The following is an 18,200-nucleotide window of genomic DNA, read 5'->3' as shown; positions in this document are numbered from 1 at the left end:
TTATCGGAGCAATTTAAGGCTGAATATGTTCTCAACGATGTTCTTAAATTTTATTGTATATAAGAATATAATATTGTTTTAAAGCTATTATTACGCGCATGTCCGTTTAGTTTGTCGTAAAAAGTATGGAAAACCCCGCCATCACTCATATGTGGCCCACGTGAATGGTTCATGTTGTTCACATGTAAATATTCCATACAAGGAGTTGCTGCCCATTTTCGGAACAAAACTGCTCATGACAAGAAAAACACTAGGGATTCCTGTGGGGTCCCCATGGTCAGTTTCGCGCTTGTACACTTTCTAAGTAACATCCATGTCCGATTTACCGGCGTTTTGAAACTATATTTCCCAAGATGTTAGAATCGTTACGACGACGTGAATTTACGAGTAGAAGAAGTTGGCCCTTTATTTCCGTCGCTGAGTGCCAACGTGGACCGATCATCGTCGATGTGAGTGCATTTCTCACTAGCTAGCTTTTTCAGCCATTAGCTGGTCATGTGTTGTGATGTAGCCCGAATTGTTGTCCTCGGAAATTTCATTGGAAAAGTGTCCTGACCGAAACTATTGCCCCTCTTGTTTCTAGTACTCTGTCAAACCAGCAGATACTGCTTTGCTGAGACGTATCTTCAATAAGGTAGGTGATGAACAGCGCATAATCACCATATTTACAGAAAAAGACTTTACCCCCCCTCCTCTGCAACCAGAAACAAAACAACGAGCTCTGTCTCCTTCCTTGGTCAGAGAAGCATGTTCAAATTTATAAAACAAACTAAAGATGATATAATCTGGTATTCTTTATTTGGAATAGAATGGTTCTGTGTAAAAGAATGCCTGTTTCCCAACTTGTTACTTATAAGTATAGTACTGGAAGTACACTATAATAAGCTTAATAGATGATAAAGGGGGACACTAACAATTTTAGTTGACAATTTTTAGTTGACAACTATGATTGATCATGTAGATGGCAACAGATAAAAATTGAAAACTTATTTGCTGTTCCAAAGGAATACTGGCGCATAAAAAATTGCATATCATACAATTTTTGTTGGCCTATCAACATGGTTAATTAAGTTGTCAACTAAAAATTGTTTGTGTTGATGTGGCTTAAAGTAAAATAAAAATTAGCCAAAGTGATTTTAGGAAATAATAAAGCTGGATTGTAATGTTCACATACTATGATTTGTGCCAATAAATGTTTTGTGTTATTCTGTCTGGACAGTATGCAAGCCATGAAGAAGAAGGGCAGAAGTACATGACTGCAAAGAACCTTATTAGAGATTACCTGGGAATGCAAAGGATAGAAGAGTATAATGAAACAACTCTAGAGTTGTTGGCTGGCGTTGTGGACCAAACCAAAGATGGGTAGGTGTTACCTTGAGGTGCTGGTTAAGCTAGAAAGGCGAGACAGTTATGGTGGAAATACAGTATTCTATTGCTTTTTGAAGACAGGAAGATGCCATTTCACTGGTTTCAATTTATAAAATTAAAGAAAAAGTTAAAAATCTATGAAGGCTTGTACAGTACTCATCAGATATCAGTTGGGGGAACTTTGCAAAAAGCAAATAAATAATTATTATAATAAATAATTATTTTGATTTTTGATTTAGTCTTGAGTACATGTGAAGATGCTGTCTAATGTTTTAATGTAATAATGATGCAAATTTTTAAGCTTTCAATGCTGTCAGTTAAGCATGCAAAAAATGGGGAATAGGCTATTCCAGCATGTATGCGCTCACTATTGGAACGTACCTCAACTACAGTACCTGCATGCAGCGCGTGCTTCGTTTGATGTAAGCTTAAAAAAGGGCGCATTGCATCCTGATAGTTGGGGTAGGTTTCTATGGTTATACGCGCACAAACTTATAGCTGGGATGGCCTATTGAGTCCTGAGGTTAAATCTAATTTTACATAATTGCACAAGCTTAGAAATTGTTTTGTGTATTTGTAAAAATCTTTAAAAAAAACTTTATAGTGTCATGAGTTTTTTTTTCTTTCAGATTGATCTCCTTTAGTGAGTTTGTTGCATTTGAGGCCCTACTTCGTGATCCAGATAGTCACCACAAACTTATTTTTCAACTCTTTGACTTGGATGGTAAAGGGTCTGTTTCCTATGGTGAGTCCCAAGTTTTATGTGCCCATAATAACTTTTGAGCTAGAAATACAAGTGATGTGTTAGATATTCCATGTTATGTTACTCATAGCATCTACAGGTGCAGAACTTTAGCCCCCCCTGGCTTCCAAAGAAATTATCATTTCTTATTGAATGATCACCAAATGCTTTTCCATATGATACCTATGACTGCACATCCCTTTCAGCAAATCAACAGTGTATGTGTCTGCATCTATAGTTATGTTATGGATGCACACAAAAACAAATTGGAAAATCCCCCCTTTCTTCCCTCCCCCTCAAATTGTATATCTACAAGCCTAATGATTTCAAGTCCCATAGCTAGTTGTGGCAGCCCATTAAAGAAGAGGTGGAAGGAGGAATCGCTTATGTCTTTCGTCTAATTAATAAAGTAGAGACTAATACTTGCCTCCCCCACCCTCCCATTAAAAATTCTGTCCTCACACCCTACTTTGATTACTGTATGAAGGGAATTTAATTACTGTATGAAGAGAATTAAAAATGCTATTGATTGCTTAGGCCTGTAAGCCTTGCCTGACTGATTTATTTTGCATTATTTCAGATGAATTCCGAAATGTCATACAGAAGACAACATTTTATAATAAGATCCCATTTAATTTCGACTCCGAGTTCATATCAAGTTACTTTGGAAATGACAAAACAAGGAAGGTCCCCTTCCAGGAGTTTTCTCCCTTGTTACAGGTGAATTCCACTATCCTTAACCCTAAATAACATCCCTGGCCTTGCCAAAACATTAAAAAAAACTTATTGCTTAGTGTTCTGTCATGTGTCGGTCAGGATGACCATTGCCTTCAGCTCCTGAGGTTTTAATTGCTTGTTTGTTGACTCTGCTATTCTTAGTATAGCATACTGTAGCAGAACACCAAAGTTTTCCATCCATTCATGTACACTACATATTATGAAATCTTATCTTTCTAACACAGGATCTTGAGAAAGAATACCAGAGACAAGCTTTCTTTTCATCAAAAATGGTAGAAGGGGAGATCACAGCCAAACAGTTCTCTGATATTATGAAGACTCTACGAGGCCATTTGTTGACTCCTTATGTCAGAGCTTACCTATTATCAGTAAGTTGAAATACTTTGACAAAAAGTCAAAGATGGAAACCTAATTATTGCAGACACCTCTTTATTTTGGACATGGTTCAATGTTTGTTGAATGTTCATTTGCTGTGAGCCATGTGCTCAGTAATGTTGTGCAGTTGCAAAAACATCCTCAGGAGATAAAAAGTGGGAACTTAAGAACTGCTCACTCACAAGAAAAGTTTCCAAAAACAGACAAAATGGGGATGATGTCCTTCTGAGAAAAAAAAACTTGTTTGACAGTTATCAAACAAAATCAATTTGGTTCACAAAGTTCACAAGTTCACAAAGTAATTCCATTTTATAGTCATTTTAAGCAAATTGAGACCAATTTGAACAAAAAGAGCCTGAAATGAGCAGTATGTCTGCTTCTAGAAAGGGAGAGAAAATGGTAATTTGACTAGATGGAAGAGCAGTGTAATAAGTGTTCTTTAAGTCTCATAGAACTTTTTTTGTTCCCCCAGATCGAACTGTAACTTGAGAGTACTTTTGTAGGTTCCTGGTGGAGTATTTGCTAGCTCAGAATTGATGGCACATTGTATTATATTTTCAGGAGACTGTTAATTGAATGTATTTTTTTCAGGTTGCTGGAGGAGAGGCCAAGCACCTTGTTAGTTTTGGCTACTATCGTGCTTTTAACAGCATGTTGGATAACATCCGCACTCTTCATGGCATGACTATGAAGGTCGCTAAAGGAAATAGATATAAGGAAATAAAAAAAGGTAAGTGTGCTTTAAGATGTGAAAAATTTAATAAAAAAATTCTTAACTGTGTAATTTTAGGGAGATTGCAGGAAATAGAATGCGATAAGTTATCTTTGATAGTTAATCAGATTTGAGCAGATATAATTTATTTGATTCTTGTCTGGTTGTGTGTTGAAGCATTTTACCAGATACAATGAGTTTTAAAGATGTTTTTCTTTTCATTTGACAGAGGAATTGTTGCATGAAGCCAGGACGCATCAGGAGGTGTGTATAATTGGTTTCTTCAACTACCCTAGTTTACTCGACCTACTAACATTTGTATTTTATTACCAACTTGAAGATCACCCCTCTACAGGTCGACATTCTTTACCACTTGTGTGATATGGATAGAAGAGGGTATGTATACAGTACTTTTCATGCTTGCCAATTATTTCCTAAACTTCTTTCTTCTGTTAGTCGCTTTCAATTTCTTATTTTTTAACTATAACTTGTTGGAATTTTGAAACATGAGTTTACAAAATCAGAATGACCTTATACACCTGAATATTTTGTAGAGCTTAGATGTCTGTAAACATGTCTCTTGTAAACTGTTGCAGTGTGTGAATACATAACCACATAAGGCAAGGCACAATTTGAATTCACACATAATGAAAAAAAGTTTCTTGAAAGCAATAGGAAAACTGTATGGTTCTTTGGCTGTTCTGTAGGCATATACACAACAGTGTTATGTAAGATATGTACAGTATGTATATGTACTGTAACAGCATCTGTGTTCAAGGTTGCCAAGACATTGTGTTGAATATGTAATGTGTTGAGATCCCATTGAAAGCATTAGAAAAGCTGTGTTAATATAGAATCCTTGCTCTAGGCGTATAACAGTATCTGATGTCCACCATATGGTGCCAAGACATGATGTTTTCAAAGTTTTCTCGACGGAAAGACATGATGAGGATGTAAGTTATTATTGTCTGATATTTTATTACAGCAGCATCTGAAGAGCATTATGCAGTTTTGTTTAATTCCTAATATTATATGTCAAAAAAGATGAAAGATGTTGCCCACATCTTGCAGATGGTCATCTTAATGCTCTTGGTTTTACACTTGCTCTTTTTGTAAATAATTTACAAATTTGCCATATGTACAGTACATAGGTCTAACAATTACGTTGGTTGCACAAGGACCTTTTCATTTGCATTGCTCCCAAATGTTCACATTTTTTTCCTTGTTCAGCTGCTCCAGGAACCTGATGAGAATGATAAAGAAATGTCATATCTGATGAGGACGGCCCAGCAGGCTTACAGATTCTCTTTGGGATCTGTGGCTGGAGGTTAGGATACTAACCAGCTTGGGGTTATAGACTTCTACAAATGTGTTGTATCTGAACGCATTCAGCTATGGTCAGATTGTGGTATTGTGGTACTTCCAACTTGAGGGTTTAGATTAGTGCAAGTGTGTTGTATCTGAGCAAAAATGAGTTCAGCTATGGTTAAATTGTGATATGGTGTTACTCTTGAGGGTTTAGGTCAATGTAAGTCTGTTGTACCTGAACACATAAGGTCAGCTAAATTCAGATTGTGATCTATAAGGTTTGTTTTTCAGCTACTGGCGCCACTGCTGTATACCCCATTGATCTTGTCAAGACCAGGATGCAGAACCAGAGAGCTGTACTTGAAGCAGAGAAAGTCTATAAGAACAGCATTGATTGTTTCTTCAAAGTTGTGAGGAATGAAGGCCCAATTGGGCTGTACCGAGGTACATTATAGTACTGTCTTTGAAATTGCATGAAGTTGACAACATAGAGAGGATCAAAGAAAAAAAAAAGATGATTTATTGTTCGTATTGGACTTCTTTCGATGTTTCTTTCCAAAACAAAACATTTAAAGAAAACAAATATACCATTACTACAGTAACTTTTTTTTCATAAATTGAGCCAACTGTAATGGCCTTTATAAAGCAGAATATATTTTATTAGATTATTATATTAAATGCACTGTTCTTTTTCGACCACAGTGACTTAATTTCCTCTCAGAAAAGTAAGACTGTTTTTTGTTGTGAACCAGGTCTTCTACCACAGTTGTTGGGTGTGTCCCCCGAGAAGGCCATCAAGCTCACTGTGAGTTAGCACCCAATAATAGTTAGAACATCGCTTTTGGTCAAATAGTACATGTCAGTGAATGCTGTAGCATCAGACTAGTTTCAGGCATTCGGTCCTGGAGATTAACTTTTAGGCAACGGGGTCTGGGGCGAGCTCTGTGATGTAACTGCTCTTGCTTACTATAAGAAGAGCATTCTTCTTAAGAATGCTTTCTATAAGAAGAGATATGGGTGTAGCAACTTTTGGCCTATTGATGTTAGTGATAGATTGGTAAACGCTCATATTGTCTTAAAGAACATGTTTACCAGAGAGGTTGTACTTCGCAATGTCGCGATAAATATCTATGTATTGTTATTGATCATTTGATGTTTGCAGACAAACGATTTTGTTCGTGGTATCTTCAGTGACGATGACGGCTTCATTAGCTTACCATACGAGATTGTAGCTGGTGGATGCGTAAGTACAGAAATAGTGTAATATGTACCTAAAAATATTAATAAAACAATTGTTATGATAGTATAAGAAATAAAATTTATTGGGGACAAATTTTCTCTTGGACGTGCAATAGTAAGGAATAAAAACCTCTGGCACTTGGGTGCTAAAATCCACTTGGGCCCCAAGTGATAATGCGACACAGAGTAATCATCTAGCTAAACACAGTTAAAAGGCATAAAAGTGTGATAGCTTTCTTAGAAGAAAACATGCAGATATTTGCAATGAGACTTTTACTGACAAAATATCATATTCGTGCTTAAACTTGTTCATCTGGAAAACACAACGCGATATCGAAAAAAACTTTGGTACCCCTGTTACTTGCTTGAGTTAGACGATGATAATAGATGCAACACAACACTGTGTGGTTCTGTAAATTGTGGCTTTATTTGCCTTTTTTAAGATGGCCCGCGTCAATTTAACCGCTTTCCCAAAGTATCATGCATGTTTAAACCGCTCCCATACAATCATTTTTTACACGATTTCTCTAATTCTTTCAAATTCTTATGAAAGAAACATCCTAGATTCGTAGTTTATTGCAATGCTAGGTAAAATCCAAACCGATTTCGCAATAATTGGGTTAATTGAAGGTCGAAGTTTGGAAAACGCGACTATAGTGCAAAAACAAAATGTAAGACTCCTCTAAAATAATAGCTAGTTGCTACCGATGGGATTTTAAGTGGCACAGGCACACAGCGACATTCCCTCCAGAGTAGCAACCTGTGAATTCCAGCTGAAATCCAAAACAACAGAAGCCCGAAGATAGCTCTGTGGCTTCTGGAAGAGTAACCGATGCAGTAATATTGCCATATTGCGTCGTTACCCGCATAGATATTCAACTGATGTGGTGAAACTACTTTTCTATACCCTAGCTTTGATCATCTTCAAGCAGTAAGTGTTAAAATACAGTCTACCAAAAGCTAAAAGCGATCAAAATGGATGGCATTTGAATTATAATTATGGCGGAAATGTGCTGCTTACTTCTTCAAGCAAAATTGCAATGCAAAATTCGAAATCACGGTCTCCAAAGGTTAATATTTCCTTTTTTTTATGAAGGGACATATCAATTCCTACTTTTAGATGGAAGTATTCTTTCTGTTGACGATTTGATTGGTAATATTTTTATCATTCTTCAAGACGTCTATCTCGAGATGTTCAAATTGTTATAGTTGATTTCAAGCAAGATCGGCCCAACGGAATATTGTTATATTTCACAGGCGTGATCCTTGAAACTCGATTTAGTTATTACAGCATATTTTAGAGGAATCTCACATTCTGTTTTTGTACTATAGTCGCTTTTTCCCAAACTTCTAGCTTCGATTAACCCCAATTATTCCGCAATCGGTTTGGATTTTACCTAGCATTGTAATAAACTCCGAATCTAGGATGTTTCTTTTATAGGGGTTTGAAAGATTTAGAGAAATCGCATAAATAATGATTGTATGGGAGCGGTTTGAAAATACATGATTTTTTTGGGAAAGCAGTCCTTTTGAATTGACGCGGGCCACCTTAAATATTTGGTCCTAGGGAGGTGCAGCCCAAGTGATGTTCACGAATCCTTTGGAAATTGTGAAAATTCGTCTGCAAGTTGCGGGCGAAACCCCTGGAAGGCAGGTTACCGCTTGGCAATGTGTAAAGGAACTCGGCTTTGGCGGTCTGTATAGGGTAATAATAACAATGAATATTATTTTAATTATCTACGCACATCATAGGAACAATAATTATGCAATTTGCATGATGACATATTTCTACAAGTTACAAAAGCCATCACGCCTTATTTTTGTTTAAAAAATTGACTTCTGGTATACATTTGAATGAGCGAGAAAAAATCCAAAAAGTATTTAAAATATACATAGTGCGTGTCTAGAGGGGGGGGGGAGAGAGTCAAGTGAATCCGGACCCTACCCTGGTCATGTGATGCGATGATAATTAATAATTTGGTCAAATACGCCTTTATGCAAATATGTACAAGTGAGTGTCTAGTGGGGGGGGGGGGGGGGAGTGGAGAGTCAGAGGAATCCGGACCCTACCCTGTTCATGTTATGCGATGAGTTCGACTCCTGTTAGCTTCTTTGTTGGTAGTTGGAAGATGGATAATTTTATGTTTGCATTTTGGATAGAAAAAGATTTTAAAGTTTTTTTAGATAGATCTATTGACCTATTCCCCAGGGCCGTGGCAGGGGCTAGGACACAAAGGTAGTGACCAGTAGGGGCGTTGCTGTGCCACCCCCAATACTTTCTTAATGTTTCTGTCTTGTGCCCAATCCCCCTCCTCCCCCACACCCACAATCTTACGTGGCCTGCTACGGCTCTGTTACCAGAGCTAAGGATGTCGATTTGAACCATTGGTCCGTGGTCAGGGACCAATCTTAAGTGGCCTGCTACGGCTCTGTTACCAGAGCTAAGGATGTCGATTTGAACCATTGGTCCGTGGTCAGGGACCAATCTTAAGTGGCCTGCTACGGCTCTGTTACCAGAGCTAAGGATGTCGATTTGAACCATTGGTCCGTGGTCAGGGACCAATCTCAAGTGGCCTGCTACGGCTCTGTTACCAGAGCTAAGGATGTCGATTTGAACCATTGGTCCGTGGTCAGGGACCAATCTTACGTGGCCTGCTACGGCTCTGTTACCAGATCTAAGGATGTTGATTTGAACCATTGGTCCGTGGTCAGGGACTTACTACTCTGACCCCACCCTGCGTTTTTCTCGAGACACCCCTGATGTACTAGCCATTTAACTGCATCATGGGGAGACCTGGTAAACGCTTTCTGTGTTTGCTGTGTTCCAGGGTGCGCGTGCCTGCTTTCTGAGAGATATTCCATTCTCTGCGATCTACTTTCCCTCATACGCGCACTTTAAAATGTACTTTGCGGACGAGAATGGCCACAACGGAGCACTTGGTCTTTTTGGATCGGCCATGCTAGCAGGTAAGGTTAACGTCCAGTTGCAGTGCATAAAGTTTTTGAAGTTTTTGCAGAGTAAGATGTATCACAAGTTCACATCACTTATGAAAAAGTTAGGAAGTGGTTCCAATGGCTATTTTGTTCAGAACTGTCCTACAGAAAGTCTCTTCTTAATATGGTATGAGAAGAATATGCACCGGTTCGGGTTCTTTAAAAGCTGATCAAAAGCAGTGTCATGTTGCTACTGTTAACAATTCGACTCTCCGTAGCTCTCCTGAATTGATTGTGTGCCTGCTGTTTATCACAGGTGTGCCAGCGGCTGCTCTCGTGACGCCTGCTGACGTCATCAAGACTAGATTACAGGTATGGGCGAGGTAGTGACCCAGCTGTCGTGTTCATTGTTTTTACTCGTCAGTAAAGATAAAAGCTTCTCCAGTGACCAATGTCACTGGCGATGGTACCACGAGTCAGTGGTACCAGCTTGACGTCCTTATTCGAGAAGACGAGGAATTCACAGTCCCCAATGTAGAGAGCTACTTTTGTACTTCTAAGACAGTTGACATGACCTGGGTTCGAACCCTAGTCCTCTGGCGTGGAGGATAAATTCTGTGGCACTGAGCTATCATGGCACTTCTTAATGACTACATGTGTTGCTTTAGTATGTGTGAATGATGGGCTATTGCTATTCTCGTGTGTTGCTTTAGTATGTGTGAATGATGGGCTATTGCTATTTGCCTGTGTTGCTTTAGTATGTGTGAATGATGGGCTATTGCTATTCGCGTGTGTTGCTTTAGTAAGTGTGAATGATGGGCTATTGCTATTCGCGTGTGTTGCTTTAGTATGTGTGAATGATGGGCTATTGCTATTTGCCTGTGTTGCTTTAGTATGTGTGAATGATGGGCTATTGCTATTTGCCTGTGTTGCTTTAGTATGTGTGAATGATGGGCTATTGCTATTTGCCTGTGTTGCTTTAGTATGTGTGAATGATGGGCTATTGCTATTCGCGTGTGTTGCTTTAGTATGTGTGAATGATGGGCTATTGCTATTTGCCTGTGTTGCTTTAGTATGTGTGAATGATGGGCTATTGCTATTCGCGTGTGTTGCTTTAGTATGTGTGAATGATGGGCTATTGCTATTCGCGTGTGTTGCTTTAGTATGTGTGACTGATGGGCTATTGCTATTCGCGTGTGTTACTTTAGTAAGTGTGAATGATGGGCTATTGCTATTTGCCTGTGTTGCTTTAGTATGTGTGAATGATGGGCTATTGCTATTTGCCTGTGTTGCTTTAGTATGTGTGAATGATGGGCTATTGCTATTCGCGTGTGTTGCTTTAGTATGTGTGAATGATGGGCTATTGCTATTCGCGTGTGTTGCTTTAGTATGTGTGAATGATGGGCTATTGCTATTCGCCTGTGTTGCTTTAGTATGTGTGAATGATGGGCTATTGCTATTCGCCTGTGTTGCTTTAGTATGTGTGAATGATGGGCTATTGCTATTTGCCTGTGTTGCTTTAGTATGTGTGAATGATGGGCTATTGCTATTTGCCTGTGTTGCTTTAGTATGTGTGAATGATGGGCTATTGCTATATGCCTGTGTTACTTTAGTATGTGTGAATGATGGGCTATTGCTATTCGCGTGTGTTGCTTTAGTATGTGTGAATGATGGGCTATTGCTATTTGCGTGTGTTGCTTTAGTAAGTGTGAATGATGGGCTATTGCTATTCGCGTGTGTTGCTTTAGTATGTGTGAATGATGGGCTATTGCTATTTGCCTGTGTTGCTTTAGTATGTGTGAATGATGGGCTATTGCTATTTGCCTGTGTTGCTTTAGTATGTGTGAATAATGGGCTATTGCTATTTGCCTGTGTTGCTTTAGTAAGTGTGAATGATGGGCTATTGCTATTTGCCTGTGTTGCTTTAGTATGTGTGAATGATGGGCTATTGCTATTCGCGTGTGTTGCTTTAGTATGTGTGAATGATGGGCTATTGCTATTCGCGTGTGTTGCTTTAGTATGTGTGAATGATGGGCTATTGCTATTCGCGTGCGTTGCTTTAGTATGTGTGAATGATGGGCTATTGCTATTCGCGTGTGTTGCTTTAGTATGTGTGAATGATGGGCTATTGCTATTCGCGTGTGTTGCTTTAGTATGTGTGAATGATGGGCTATTGCTATTAGCGTGTGTTGCTTTAGTATGTGTGAATGATGGGCTATTGCTATTTGCCTGTGTTGCTTTAGTATGTGTGAATGATGGGCTATTGCTATTCGCGTGTGTTGCTTTAGTATGTGTGAATGATGGGCTATTGCTATTTGCCTGTGTTGCTTTAGTATGTGTGAATGATGGGCTATTGCTATTTGCCTGTCTTGCTTTATTATGTGTGAATGATGGGCTATTGCTATTCGCCTGTGTTGCTTTAGTATGTGTGAATGATGGGCTATTGCTATTTGCCTGTCTTGCTTTATTATGTGTGAATGATGGGCTATTGCTATTTGCCTGTGTTGCTTTAGTATGTGTGAATGATGGGCTATTGCTATTAGCGTGTGTTGCTTTAGTATGTGTGAATAATGGGCTATTGCTATTTGCCTGTGTTGCTTTAGTATGTGTGAATGATGGGCTATTGCTATTCGCGTGTGTTGCTTTAGTATGTGTGAATGATGGGCTATTGCTATTTGCCTGTGTTGCTTTAGTATGTGTGAATGATGGGCTATTGCTATTCGCGTGTGTTGCTTTAGTATGTGTGACTGATGGGCCATTGCTATTCACGTTCACAGGTCAAGGCCAGGCAAGGTCAACAAACGTACCGTGGCGTGATGGACGCCTTCTCGAAGATCTTGAAAGAGGAAGGAGGAATTGCCCTTTGGAAGGGTTCAGGAGGTAACTACTAAATAAGGCTGTATTTAGTTTTTGTTTGTGTATTTTCGCTTATGTCTTTTTGTGTTAGTTTTCGTTGAATGTTTGTTTGTCATTTTTATGAGGTTATTTGTTTTCTTGTTTGTTTGTTTGTTTGTTTGTTGGGGGGGTTGTTTTTTGTCTGATTATGGCTGTTCGCTGATGGTTTTCTTGGTTGTTTGTCTGATTATGGCTGTCCGCTGATGGTTATCTTGGTTGTTTGTCTGATTGTGGCTGTTCGCTGATGGTTTTCTTGGTTGTTTGTCTGATTATGGCTGTTCGCTGATGGTTTTCTTGGTTGTTTGTCTGATTATGGCTGTTCGCTGATGGTTGTCTTGGTTGTTTGTCTGATTATGGCTGTTCTCTGATGGTTGTCTTGGTTGTTTGTCTGATTATGGCTGTTCTCTGATGGTTGTCTTGGTTGTTTGTCTGATTATGGCTGTTCGCTGATGGTTGTCTTGGTTGTTTGTCTGATTATGGCTGTTCGCTGATGGTTGTCTTGGTTGTTTGTCTGATTATGGCTGTTCGCTGATGGTTGTCTTGGTTGTTTGTCTGATTATGGCTGTTCGCTGATTGTTTTCTTGGTTGTTTGTCTGATTATGGCTGTTCGCTGATGGTTGTCTTGGTTGTTTGTCTGATTATGGCTGTTCGCTGATGGTTGTCTTGGTTGTTTGTCTGATTATGGCTGTTCGCTGATGGTTGTCTTGGTTGTTTGTCTGATTATGGCTGTTCGCTGATGGTTGTCTTGGTTGTTTGTCTGATTATGGCTGTTCGCTGATGGTTGTCTTGGTTGTTTGTCTGATTATGGTTGTTCTCTGATGGTTTTCTTGGTTGTTTGTCTGATTATGGCTGTTCTCTGATGGTTGTCTTTGTTGTTTGTCTGATTATGGCTGTTCGCTGATGGTTTTCTTGGTTGTTTGTCTGATTGTGGCTGTTCGCTGATGGTTGTCTTGGTTGTTTGTCTGATTATGGCTGTTCGCTGATGGTTTTCTTGGTTGTTTGTCTGATTATGGCTGTTCGCTGATGGTTGTCTTGGTTGTTTGTCTGATTATGGCTGTTCGCTGATGGTTGTCTTGGTTGTTTGTCTGATTATGGCTGTTCGCTGATTGTTTTCTTGGTTGTTTGTCTGATTATGGCTGTTCGCTGATGGTTGTCTTGGTTGTTTGTCTGATTATGGCTGTTCGCTGATGGTTGTCTTGGTTGTTTGTCTGATTATGGCTGTTCGCTGATGGTTGTCTTGGTTGTTTGTCTGATTATGGCTGTTCGCTGATGGTTGTCTTGGTTGTTTGTCTGATTATGGCTGTTCGCTGATGGTTGTCTTGGTTGTTTGTCTGATTATGGTTGTTCTCTGATGGTTTTCTTGGTTGTTTGTCTGATTATGGCTGTTCTCTGATGGTTGTCTTTGTTGTTTGTCTGATTATGGCTGTTCGCTGATGGTTTTCTTGGTTGTTTGTCTGATTATGGCTGTTCGCTGATGGTTGTCTTGGTTGTTTGTCTGATTATGGCTGTTCTCTGATGGTTTTCTTGGTGGTTTGTCTGATTATGGCTGTTCGCTGATGGTTGTCTTGGTTGTTTGTCTGATTATGGCTGTTCTCTGATGGTTGTCTTGGTTGTTTGTCTGATTATGGCTGTTCGCTGATGGTTGTCTTGGTTGTTTGTCTGATTATGGCTGTTCGCTGATGGTTGTCTTGGTTGTTTGTCTGATTATGGCTGTTCGCTGATGGTTGTCTTGGTTGTTTGTCTGATTATGGCTGTTCGCTGATTGTTTTCTTGGTTGTTTGTCTGATTATGGCTGTTCGCTGATGGTTGTCTTGGTTGTTTGTCTGATTATGGCTGTTCGCTGATGGTTGTCTTGGTTGTTTGTCTGATTATGGCTGTTCGCTGATGGTTGTCTTGGTTGTTTGTCTGATTATGGCTGTTCGCTGATGGTTGTCTTGGTTGTTTGTCTGATTATGGTTGTTCTCTGATGGTTTTCTTGGTTGTTTGTCTGATTATGGCTGTTCTCTGATGGTTGTCTTGGTTGTTTGTCTGATTATGGCTGTTCGCTGATGGTTTTCTTGGTTGTTTGTCTGATTATGGCTGTTCGCTGATGGTTGTCTTGGTTGTTTGTCTGATTATGGCTGTTCTCTGATGGTTTTCTTGGTTGTTTGTCTGATTATGGCTGTTCGCTGATGGTTGTCTTGGTTGTTTGTCTGATTATGGCTGTTCGCTGATGGTTTTCTTGGTTGTTTGTCTGATTATGGCGTTCGCTGGTAATTTTCTTGGTTGTTTGTCTGATTATGGCTGTTCGCTGATGGTTGTCTTGGTTGTTTGTCTGATTATGGCTGTTCTCTGATGTTTTTCTTGATTGTTTGTCTGATTATGGCTGTTCGCTGATGGTTGTCTTGGTTGTTTGTCTGATTATGGCTGTTCGCTGATGGTTTTCTTGGTTGTTTGTCTGATTATGGCTGTTCGCTGGTAATTTTCTTGTTCTTGGTTGTTTGTCTGATTATGGCTGTTCGCTGATGGTTTTTTTAGTTGTTTGTCTGATTATGGCTGTTCGCTGATGGTTTTCTTAGTTGTTTGTCTGATTGTGACTGTTAGCTGGCAGTTTTCTGGTTGTTTGTCTGATTATGGTTGTTCGCTGATGGTTATATTGGTTGTTTGTCTGATTATGGCTGTTCGCTGAGGGTTATATTGGTTGTTTGTCTGATTGTGGCTGTTTGCTGATGGTTATATTGGTTGTTTGTCTGATTATAACTGTTCGCTGATTGTTGTCTTGGTTGTTTGTCTGATTATGGCTGTTCGCTGATTGTTTTCTTGGTTGTTTGTTTGACTATGGCTGTTCGCTGATGGTTTTCTTTGTTAATTGTCTAATTATGACTGTTCGCTGATGGTGTTCTTGGCTGTTGTTCGCTGATGGTTTCTTCTCCCTTCTCTCTAGCTCGCGTCTTGAGGTCATCCCCTCAGTTTGGAGTTACTCTTCTCACGTATGAACTCTTGCAGAGGCTTTTCAACGTCGACTTTGGCGGGTAAGTACACGCGATGGAATTAAAGAGCCGTGGTCAGCCACACCTTTGTTCAAATTATCAGAAGAAATATTGAAATGAACACCTAAAGAAAAAAAAAAGTTACGCTTTTTTTTTACCAAACTCAATCGAAAATATCCAAATCAGCCGATGGAAATGGATGACTTCGCAGCCTCGGTGCATTGCTAGGATGGGCTGACAGACTATTCCAGACGAGTAAAATCAGAATAACGAGCAATTTCCCTCGCCAAAAAAATATTGTGTCTGGGAGTAAGTCTTATTCTTTTATTTTCCGCGAGTTATGTCCCTCTCAAATAGTCCCTTTTCTTTACTATTAAATCATAGAAATTGTCTTGGTACTCGATGTTTAGCGTGAAGCTACTTGAAATTCTTATAATACTTTCTTTTAAACTATTTATCCTGAAGACATGTAAACCTTGTTAAATATTCTGTAATTCCCTTTTTACTTTACAAAGGTCTTTAACACATTACTCGATGCTAAAAGATCTTCTTTTTAATTGATAAACAGGCATCCAACAGCGGAAAAATCCGACTTGAGACCTTCCAACCCCGATCTGTCACTTAACCCGGATCACATTGGGGGCATGCGTGTCGCAGTGGCGACATTTGCCGGGATAGAAACCAAGTTTGGACTCTGCCTCCCGAAATTCCGCACTCCACAACCAATGACATTAATACCTGGCGAGCCGCCAGCGAAACCCTCCGGTTAAACAAAGTAGCAGAGCTACCAAGTCAGCAAAACCAGGTAGTTTTAATAAGCCCGCGGAAACGAAGTGGAGTATAAATATGTTCCTTCTCTCTGGACTTCAGAGAAAATCATCAGAGACTTCCATTTATTGATGGCAGAGCCTTTTTAATAAGCGAAAGCTGGGTCTATCGTCCATCTTCATCGAGCGATTAAAAAAATGTTGAAATATGTCCTCCTTACCGACGTCAATGATGTATATTTTGGTTATACAATACTTTCCTATCACTGTGTATTTTTATTAATTCGTTTGGTGCATGTTATTTTCGAATATACGCATAGATAGCGCTGGTCTGTTATCGGGAAGCTCTGGACCCCAAGGGCGAGGCTTTCTTGCACAAGAAGATAAGGCATGATTCGATTCTAAAAAAAAGCCCATTTTCAGCTGATTACGGTCCATGTGCGCCTTGCTTCGTTTTCATCTGATCTTAGTAGTGCCTTCTTGCGCTAGAAATATTTATAGTAAAAAGTTGCGCAAGCTGCAGCACCCCTAATATTATGTTGAATAAAATGATGTATAGACAAAATTAAAGTGCCATTTGAATTTTTAACTAATTGCCTTCCTGTCTTTTTCATACATCAGTATCATTTGTTTATGCTGTGCTTATGAGGATTTTGTTAACAAGATGTGGTTTTGTTTTTGTTGCCAAATGCAAGTTCAAATTTATGATGGTGTCACTGACAGCATTTTATCGCTGCTTGGTCAACTTATGTGTTGTTCCTTGTTGTTTTGTTACATTACTGTTTTTGTGTTTTCTCGCTCACATTGCACTAGAATGTTCAGTACAATTAGATTGTTTTGTCATCTCAGATTTGCTGATGCACCCTGCGATTTGTGACATTCATAAGAACGTAATCATTTCACCCAATTCCTTTTGACTATTTCTGGGTGCGTCAGAAGTAACCAGGTTAACATTTGGTTATCATAACACCTCTTCACCAATATCTAAAGAAGCCTATTTGCGCAAACCAATTGAAATGTTATACTATCCGCAGGTGTGTGAAACTATCTGCTGATTTCTCTTATCCAGCTGTCGCATCTTATTCTAGCACTCCCACCTCATCTCTCACTCCTGAAAAAAGACTGCATTTTAATAGCGTTGATAAGCCTGCGTTCGTTGCTATCTGAGAGGATACACACGCTTCTCCTGAACCACTATACCAAATCCCTGAATATTTGAAAAGGTCATTCCTAGATTGAAAACGCGCGACAAAAAAAATACACCCCTTTGTGATAGCGTAAGAATATCAGATGAAGTCCTCTTACGTGTGTACGTGATCCAGTGGAACGTGTGAGCTTAGCATTCGTGACTTCCGTTACGTCTGTTGTTAGTGCTGTATGAGGAGCACTTAAAAACGTGTGAAAGCCTTGTGAATAGTTAAGACAAGGGAACAGTAATGATCCAGATTCGCTTACTGTTCCGACGCTTGTGTCACTTTCAAGTAAACATTTATTATTCCTGAAACTATTCATTACGTTAAAAAGTCACGAAAAGAAAATTGCGAAGAGATTGTTAGAATCTTAAAAAAGTTATAATTCAGAAGTTTTACCGCTTGTTGTGATCTTTCAGTTTATATTGCTCTGATATAGTCATTTATAATGTGAAGTGAGCGATGACCGGGGCATATGTTGCTGTTGTCAGAAACCGGGTCACGATGAAATCGTTTGACAATCCTATTACTTCTAGTTGACACTCTAACTTAATTTTAATTGACGTGATTCCATTAAATGTATTACCCTTTTGGCATTGGAGAGATGTTGTAACTTGTAATTGCCATTGTGAACCAGATACTCCCGAGACCTTTCCAAAGACACTTCCCCTTTCCATTTTCAGTGATGTTCTTTATTTCATCCTTGTGTTTCACTTTTTTTCGGATTGTTTTCTAAAGTGATTTCTCGCCACAATTAACAAAATACAAATTGGAGGCTGTCACAGACTAAATAGTCGGGATTTTTGTTATTATTATTATGATTATTTAAGCCCTGAACAGACAGCTTTAGCTTTGCCCCAACATTCAACCTAACTCAGCCGGCCACAGGACAGAGAACCTCCCTCTGCATAATCTAACAAGCCGTGCAAACAGCAAATGGGCCTAGCAATAGAGAATAAGCAG

The 18,200-nt window shown here is 39.3% G+C and overlaps 1 protein-coding gene and 1 long non-coding RNA gene across 2 annotated transcripts; one reads left to right on the top strand and one right to left on the bottom strand.

The window, feature by feature from the left end:
• Nucleotides 1-267: 267 nt before the first annotated feature.
• LOC5514373 (calcium-binding mitochondrial carrier protein Aralar1) lies at nucleotides 268-16,636 on the top strand. Its single transcript, XM_048723896.1, has 20 exons — nucleotides 268-449; nucleotides 584-634; nucleotides 1,220-1,362; nucleotides 1,998-2,113; nucleotides 2,691-2,830; nucleotides 3,073-3,216; nucleotides 3,815-3,953; nucleotides 4,165-4,199; nucleotides 4,276-4,331; nucleotides 4,804-4,888; nucleotides 5,166-5,262; nucleotides 5,535-5,687; nucleotides 5,996-6,048; nucleotides 6,406-6,486; nucleotides 8,050-8,187; nucleotides 9,311-9,449; nucleotides 9,733-9,788; nucleotides 12,194-12,296; nucleotides 15,235-15,322; nucleotides 15,849-16,636. Exons 1-20 carry the CDS (start codon nucleotides 354-356, stop codon nucleotides 16,048-16,050), a joined length of 2,115 nt encoding a protein of 704 aa, XP_048579853.1. The 5' UTR covers nucleotides 268-353; the 3' UTR covers nucleotides 16,051-16,636.
• On the bottom strand, nucleotides 12,434-17,530 carry LOC116619297. The gene is made up of 2 exons (XR_004296627.2): nucleotides 17,353-17,530; nucleotides 12,434-15,404 (listed from the first exon to the last, which is right to left on the bottom strand). It is a non-coding gene; the product is annotated as an uncharacterized LOC116619297 (long non-coding RNA).
• Between the last annotated feature and the right edge of the window lie 670 nt (nucleotides 17,531-18,200).

The sequence above is a fragment of the Nematostella vectensis genome, chromosome 2 (assembly GCF_932526225.1).
Source record: "Nematostella vectensis chromosome 2, jaNemVect1.1, whole genome shotgun sequence".
Taxonomy (NCBI): domain Eukaryota; kingdom Metazoa; phylum Cnidaria; class Anthozoa; order Actiniaria; family Edwardsiidae; genus Nematostella; species Nematostella vectensis.
Note: the sequence above shows the minus strand (reverse complement) of the source record. Positions and strands in the feature narration are given on the sequence as shown.